The sequence below is a fragment of the Cariama cristata genome, unplaced genomic scaffold (genome assembly GCF_000690535.1).
Source record: "Cariama cristata isolate BGI_N322 unplaced genomic scaffold, ASM69053v1 scaffold16768, whole genome shotgun sequence".
Taxonomy (NCBI): Eukaryota; Metazoa; Chordata; class Aves; order Cariamiformes; family Cariamidae; genus Cariama; species Cariama cristata.
The window spans coordinates 7,439-14,990 of NW_009629543.1; the positions used below are offsets into that span (position 1 = coordinate 7,439).

General features: G+C 50.0%; 2 protein-coding genes across 2 annotated transcripts in view; one reads left to right on the forward strand and one right to left on the reverse strand.

Annotated features, from left to right (window-relative positions):
- The window catches only part of LOC104165553 (carboxypeptidase A1-like), a gene marked incomplete at its 5' end in the record, with an annotated part of 2,957 nt that extends 574 nt beyond the window's left edge, over positions 1–2,383 (forward strand). The window contains 8 exons of the mRNA XM_009705208.1: positions 3–68; positions 208–309; positions 392–493; positions 635–745; positions 988–1,078; positions 1,448–1,647; positions 1,928–2,012; positions 2,159–2,383. Of these exons, the coding sequence (XP_009703510.1) occupies positions 3–68; positions 208–309; positions 392–493; positions 635–745; positions 988–1,078; positions 1,448–1,647; positions 1,928–2,012; positions 2,159–2,346 (945 nt within the window). The remainder of the gene's footprint in view (positions 1–2; positions 69–207; positions 310–391; positions 494–634; positions 746–987; positions 1,079–1,447; positions 1,648–1,927; positions 2,013–2,158) is intronic.
- Positions 2,384–6,273: 3,890 nt separating this feature from the next.
- CEP41 (centrosomal protein 41kDa) overlaps positions 6,274–7,552 on the reverse strand; it is a gene marked incomplete at its 5' end in the record, with an annotated part of 11,006 nt that continues 9,727 nt past the window's right edge. The window contains 3 exons of the mRNA XM_009705209.1: positions 6,274–6,422; positions 6,884–7,099; positions 7,293–7,407. Coding sequence (XP_009703511.1) covers positions 6,274–6,422; positions 6,884–7,099; positions 7,293–7,407 — 480 coding nt within the window. The remainder of the gene's footprint in view (positions 6,423–6,883; positions 7,100–7,292; positions 7,408–7,552) is intronic.

Below are 7,552 nucleotides of genomic sequence, written 5' to 3' on the forward strand. Positions count from 1 at the left end.
GTGGCCGCCGCCGGCTGCCACTCTCCACCAACACCTTCGACTATGCCACCTACCATAACCTGGATGAGGTGAGAAAGCACAAGAATCGGGGCATTTTGGGAGGGAAAAAAAAATCGCATCCTGGAATTGGTCTTGCAAAGCCCATTGCTCCACGTGCAGCAAGGGTGGGGGCAAGCTGGGAGTAACCCCGCAATCCCTCTCCCCCAGATCTATGCCTTCATGGACCTACTGGTAGATGAAAACCCCAACCTGGTCAGCAAGCTTGAGATCGGCCGGTCGACGGAGAACCGCCCCCTCTACGTGCTCAAGGTGAGGATTTGGGGTTCGTGGCGTGACTAGAGGGAGAACTGCGGCCAAGGACAAAGCCAACCTCCCCTCTCTGCTCTTCTAGTTCAGCAGAGGGGGTATGAACCGCCCGGCTATCTGGATCGACACCGGCATCCACTCTCGTGAATGGGTGACGCAGGCCAGCGGTGTTTGGTTTGCCAAGAAGGTACGGGCACCTCCCGGACACGACTTACATCCCCGAAGGGCCACAAGGTCCTGCAGCCACTGTGGTTGCCAGGTGGCTGATGCCACAGAGAGGACGATGCTCCAGCAGCACCAGGGAGCCCCAAATCACCATCCTCTCTAGATTGTCCTGGATCATGAGAATGATGAAGGTCTGGCCTCCATCCTGAACACGATGGACATCTTCCTGGAGATCGTCACCAACCCAGATGGCTTCGTCTTCACCCAAACCCAGGTATCACCCCGGCGTTCCTCTCCTCGGCTCCTATAGGCATGCTGGACAGGGCTGGGGAGCAGGACTGGGGTGCTGCACATCAAGGCCCCTGAAAGGTCAAAGCCACCTTGTCCACATTTCCACGGGATGGAAGGGGGAACCACCATGACCCGTTAGCCCCCCCATATGTCAGATCCCCCATTGGCTCAAGGCTGGTGGAGCTCCAGGCCTGGACATCAGCTGAGGTGGCTCTGCCCTTCCAGAATCGCATGTGGCGCAAGACCAGGTCCGTCAACGCTGGCTCCACCTGCATCGGCGTGGACCCCAACCGCAACTGGGATGCAGGTTTTGGAGGTCAGAGCTCTCCCATTCACCCTGCAGGGGGGTTCCACCCTCCAGGTGGAGGCTCTGAGGCCATTTCTGGCTCAGAAAGAGCCACTGATGTCCCCTGGAGAAGAGAGGAGATCTGTTCTCCACGGCGGAGACAAGGGTTTGGGCTCCACCAGGGCTTTGATGTCCCCTAGTGACCAGCGCAGTGGGGGCCACAACTGAAAGTCATCATACAAATATCTAGGAGGACCTCCAAGAGCATTCCTTGCTGGCCACCAAGAAGCTGAGGGGTGGGAAAATCTCTTGGGCTTGGAAATGGAAAAGGCCCTTTGCCCTTGTGACTCTGAGCCACCAAACAGCCACACTGTGTTTTTATTGTCCTCTTCTCCACAGGGTCTGGAGCCAGCAAAAACCCCTGCTCGGAGACATACCATGGACCCTATGCCAACTCAGAGCCCGAGGTGAAGGCCATCGTGGACTTTGTGAAGAACCACGGGAACATCAAGGCTTTCATCTCCATCCACAGCTACTCCCAGCTCCTGCTCTACCCCTACGGCTACACCAGCACCCCAGTGCCTGACCAGAAGGAACTGGTAGGGCTGATGCAGAGGTTTGAAGGGGGCCGGGGTGATGCGAGGCTGCTCCCCTCCTCCAAGAAGGAGCAACCTCCATCCTGCACCACGAAGGGGGCATTGACAAGCTGGGAAAAAGCCCTGGCAACTCTGCCACCCCCTGGGGACTGCCCCAGGCCAAGGCTATTGAGTTCTGGCCTCCTTGTTGCCCGTGGCACAAGCAAAAAGCCTCTTCTGCAAGCTGTATCCCGCAAGCTTTTCCCTTCCTTGGCTCATCCTTCTCCCTTCTGTGTATTCCCAGCACCAGGTTTCTAAGGCGGCGGTCGCAGCTCTGTCTTCTCTGTACGGCACTAACTACAAGTACGGCAGCATCATCACCACCATCTGTAAGTAACAGGGGGAAAGCAGCGGTTCCCGCAAAATAAACCCGTATCGTCGCTCACACCTCAGCTTAGAGAAAAGGTCCTGTGAGATACCGGTACGACGCAGAGTAATTAACGTTTTGCATCCCTCCTGTTGTTTCCCCCTTCAGATCAAGCAAGCGGAGGAACCATTGACTGGACGTACAACCAGGGCATTAAGTACTCCTTCACCTTCGAGCTGAGGGACACGGGGCGCTACGGGTTCCTGCTCCCCGCCAAACAGATCGTCCCGACCGCCCAGGAGACGTGGCTGGCGCTGAAGGTCATCATGCAGCACGCGCGGGACCATCTCTACTAACTGGGATCGGCGGCTGAGTGACAGTTTAATTAGCTGGAAGCGGGGAGAATGCAATAAATAAATGTGATGAAGGATGAGAAGTGTCTTTTGATGTTTTCCCTTTTTCCAAATCATGCTGAAAAGCCTTTTCAGACACTGACTCAGTGCTCCTACGAGGGCACACGGCAGCAGCCAACATAAACAGCGCACTTTGGCCCGGCGGTCCGAAAAGGGGATTGAAAGGGCATGAAAACAGCGGGACACAAAAGAAAGGAAGGTGCTTGTTTTCCCTCTGCTCTGGCAGAGAGGGTGGAAGGGGAAGAGCTTCAGTCTGACACTTACTGGGCAAGCGGAGACCTCGGACACCACAGCTGAGCTGGCAGGAGGGGTCCCCACCTTCCTCAGCCCTCCCAGGGGCCGGGATGGCTCTGGGATGCGAGGCAACGGGGTCAGCCCGACTGATTCCGTGTGTTTTTGTGGCCGAACACCAACCTGCAGTGCTGGTAGAAAGGTCCCTCCTCACCCGCTGTGATCCCTAGGGGAAGGGGAACCAAGCCCCTGCCAGCTCCCAGCTTCTGCAGGCGCTGCTCCACGCTCTCTGTTAGCTCTCAAAGCTCAAACTGAAAAAGAAGTACTCAACCATCTGGTGTCATTTACTTTTATTAAATTAAACAATTAAAACTCTCTCCTCCAAACAATACCAACTCAAGAGTCCAAAACCATACAAACCCATCAAGATGATGGGAAAGTACATTCAGTTCTTCCTTTGATGCCCTGGGTTTGGAGGATCTCAAACAGCTCAGGCTAGTTTTGTCCCTCCGTTTCAGAAGGAGGTTTCCACGCAGCAGGGATTTTGGATCTGTCTCCCACAGCTGGGTAGCAAAATACGGACTTTAAGCCAACACAATGACCACTACGCTCATCTCCGCTTTCAAACACGTGCATTTTACACACTTCCAAGTGCTCACAGAGCTGAGAGATCCACACACGCCCCGGTGGGACCCTGCGTCTTTCAAGCACATAATAAATGGCTCTCTCGGCTCTCACCTCTCCTGTGCGCATTCAGCTAAATCAATTGAGTGCTATCATTTTTCAGGCAACCAGCCCAGCCAAGCTACCAACTGAATTATGCAGGAGATGCTGCTTCATTCAATGTTTTTATTTCACGATGACATAAAAATAGAGGTGCTGTACAGGAAGGAGTAGCGGACTCAGGACAGCAAGATCAGACTACGCAGTGGCGTAAGCCACGTTCTACCCCAACGTTCAAAGCTAAATGTGGGTTTTCTGCAATGCTTCAATACCAAACTCTGTTGAAAGTTCTTATTTAGCTTTTATTTATTTTATTAGGCCACCTAAAAGCATCGCCACTCAGTAAGAAAAGCCCCAAGATGTGAGTCAGCTTCCCAAGGCTGTGAGTGAAGAAGAGTGTGGACAAGAACAAGTCCCTGTGGCTCCTGCTTTGGGCTCAGACCATTTAAATAAACACTTTTCTCTCAAGAAGCGATGCTGCTATTCCACAGAAAGCCAACTGGTCTGACCTAGGAGGACAAGCTACTTTGTCCAAAATAAAAAAGCCTATAACTAAACCACCAAGAAGTCTTCTGGAAGTGTGACTGAGTAGGATGGTAAGAAAGCAGAGTAAGTAAATGGTGAGGTGCATTCAGCTTCCTATGGATGGGCTGAAAAAAGACACAACCAGACCCATTAATATTTTCATATATATATTTTTTAATCTTCATACCTGGCCAGCCTGACTCTTATATTACATACACACACACACACACTCCCTATGGAAACCCACGACACACGTGATCCTTAGTGCACAGGTTGGAAGAGCAGTTTGTACAAATTAGAGCTGGTTTGTACAACTTAAAGCATCCAAGGAGTTCTTTGGGAAGCTGGGAGCTTTCAGTTACCTCCCTACAATCAGATTTTATTACAAACAAAAAGAGATGCGTATGTGAACACACAGGGGCATTCAGCTCTTTGAAGTACTTTGTTCAGGACATTTTAAATGCTACCTCTGCACTACGCCCCTCGATTCCTCCCCTTATTCTCCCTCTGGGGGATCCTGACACAGCATCGGAGGTTTGTGCCGATCGTCTCACTCTTCTCTGGGAAGGATTGAGGTTATGGCTCTTCTCAGAATGCAACTGCCAGTCCCTGTATCAGCACTCCTCTGATTTAAGACTCATACAGACACAATAAACATGATAAATGTGCTCAGGGATGTTCAGTCTCAAACTGCCAAACTGGAAATTATGTGCAATTTCTCTCACCTTGCGCCTTCACCAGAATTATCCCCTGATGATCAGCACCACTGGTGAATTTTGGGGTCTGTTGAAGACTACGTGCCTACTTCAAAAAGGGGTGGAAAAAAATGCATTGAAATCCAAAAAGCCACGCACAAAAACCCACAAGACCAAGAAGTCAAAGCTGAGCAATACCGTAGGTAAAGGCTAGAGAGCAGGATCTCTCCGTAACCACCTACGACGTCTCTAGCAAGCAACCGTGCTTTGTCACTGGGTAGATTCAGACGATTTCTAGGTCACCCAGCCAATACTGCTATGGTGGAAGCACAGATTTGATAAAAACTGCGATACTTGTTTTCTATGAAATCTTCATGCCCAGTTCAGTTACCAGATTCATGAGCCCTGCTAGGTTTCAGGGACCCTGGTGAGACAGCAGAAGAAAGCTTCCCTTCAGCCACCCTAACCTGAAAGAAGCTACGCCAAAAACACTGGCAAGGGTGTAACTGGAAATAAATTTCCACCCTCTGGCAGGCACTAGAACTGCAGAGCTCTTTGTTGCTTCACTGAAGAAAACAGTTGGCCTCCAAGTATCACAAAAGCATTTTACAAAGCAAAATGACGTTCTGCCTCCTAACCTCAACTCGCAGCTGCCTGTAAGGGGTTAGGGAAGTCAGCCTTGTCAGCAGAAGAGTGACCGGCTCCTCCACGTACGTCGTAATTTTCTGCAGCTCCAGTGACCAGCAACCTGCCCTGGCAAGTACAAAAAGGAGAAAACCACCGGTGCGCAGTTGAACTAAGGAGACACGCAGCCTGCAAATCAAGAAGAGGGGCACAGCAGATGATTTTGCCCTAAGACATGTCAGCTAAAACCCCACGCAGTACATCTGGCAGCCTTACACTCTCATTTAGAACCAAAACCACCACACAGTAGCTCTCTAACCATGGCAAGGAACAAAGCAGAAAAAGCAGAGTTAGAAGCCAAACCTTCCAGACAATAAGGGAGAAAAGAAGGAAAAACACAGTTCTTTTCTCCTCCAGCTCATCTTTCAAAATACAGAACTGTTTCATGAAGTGTCCATGAGTAAACACGACGGTCAGGTTACAGTGCCACACTGAGTGTTGCTTCCAAAAACATCTTTATTACCAATACTTCTGTTCATTAATATAATTTAAAAAAACAAAACCAAAACCCAAAACACTTACGGAAGCCTCTCTCCAACATTTTGGCAAGTTGCTGAATGTCTGCATCTCTGCTACAAAACACCAAAGTTTTTGCTCACAGATGATTTCTGGCCCCCTTACCTTCAGACGTGTTCTCCTGTTCGCACAGTCTGCGGTTCCAGGCACAGCACACAAGTATTTTACAGACACAAATTCATTCATCTCATCTACAAGCTTTGCACAACCATTTCTACTGGTCCCAGGTTTTACTACCAGTTTCCTCCCTCCCCTACAAAATCAGTTATATCAACTCTGGCCTGACACTGCACCTAAAGGTCAGCCTTGCCAAAGCGATACCGTTCCTGCTTCTGTGAAACATCAACCGTTCCAGCTCCCCGAGCCTTACCCAAGCTGCCATTTATGTACCACCACTGCTTTTCTCTGCAGATTCCTAAAACGACAAATGGGCTGCACTGCTCAGGGTTTCCAGAACCTGGACATTCATTTATTCGGTGGAAGAAGACACTGCTGTTTATTTCCATGGCTTGTTCGGGAGGCTGCTCCTGCTGAGCGAGCGGGCAGTGAGGGATTCCACGTTGCCCGCAGTGCTGGGCAAACTGGGGCTGCTCCTCACAGTTGTCACCTTGGAACTGCGGCCTGAAGAACCACGGCTAAGACGGCCTGTGGGGGGAAAAAAAAAAAAAAAAGAACAAAGATCAGAAGCTGCGTGCTTGACAGAGCACAAGGACACACAAATGATCTGTAGTCCCTTGCTGGCTCTCCAGCTCTCACTGAAAACCTACAGACCCAGGAATAATCCAGTCTCTATCTAGCCTTGCAGGCTTACGAATTTGAAGAACCTACTCATCACCAGTAAAACCTAAAGACATTTCAATATCGTGGGCAGAATGGTCTAAGCCCACCCTCAGCAGACCCAGGGTTTTGTCATCAAGTAGCTGTATAAGATTTAAGTCCTCTGGGATTGGCATAGCACAGGTTTCAGTGGATCTTCTCAATTAGTTTAGAAAAATCTCTCCCTCTCCCAGCAGTCTGATGGAAAGAATATAGCAAAGCAGAGAACTGCCGCAGGGCAGGCTCAAGAGCTACAGAAAGCGGCTACAGCATTTGTCCTGGAGTCTTACTGGCAGTGTCTGAAGGAATGTGCTCCTCTTCTAGGTAGTACTTTATCTTTTGTAGGTCTTCTACAGAAAATCTCCACTTATTCTCAGCACATGTGGGTGGCACTTTGCGAGAGGTCATTTTTCGAGCAGATCCAGGGGGAGCTGCCACCTGGCAGGACACAGGGAGCGAGCCGGTGATCAGTCCTTCTGGGATCTTCTGTGCAAGGACCTTCAGGCCTGCAGACATACAGATCACACGCTGTCAGCGACCGCCAGCTAAGATGGGATCAGTGATTTTATCAGTCTCAAGCAAAACACTCGACGGAGCTGAATATCCAGCTCTTACCAACTTCCAGTTCACGCAACCTTCGCCCTCTGCTCTCGATCTACCCACCTGAGACCTCAGGGAGTCCTGCCCATCCCCACTTACCTCCCGATAACATGAACAAGTTCTCAAAGCCCCGCTCACACATGGTTGTCGCAGCCTGGCTGGCTAACCTCTCATCATTGTCATACAGAATGATAATTTTTCCATGTGCATTTTTCTGGTAGGTAGAAGAGCTAAGGATTCATTTGTAAACTTAAGGTGACTGTTAATACCTTTTAGAAAGAAAAAAAAAAAAGAGACAAACAAATGGGACTGAAGATTGAGAGACTCCCTACTTGATTTGCAAGTATCAGGCAGGAATG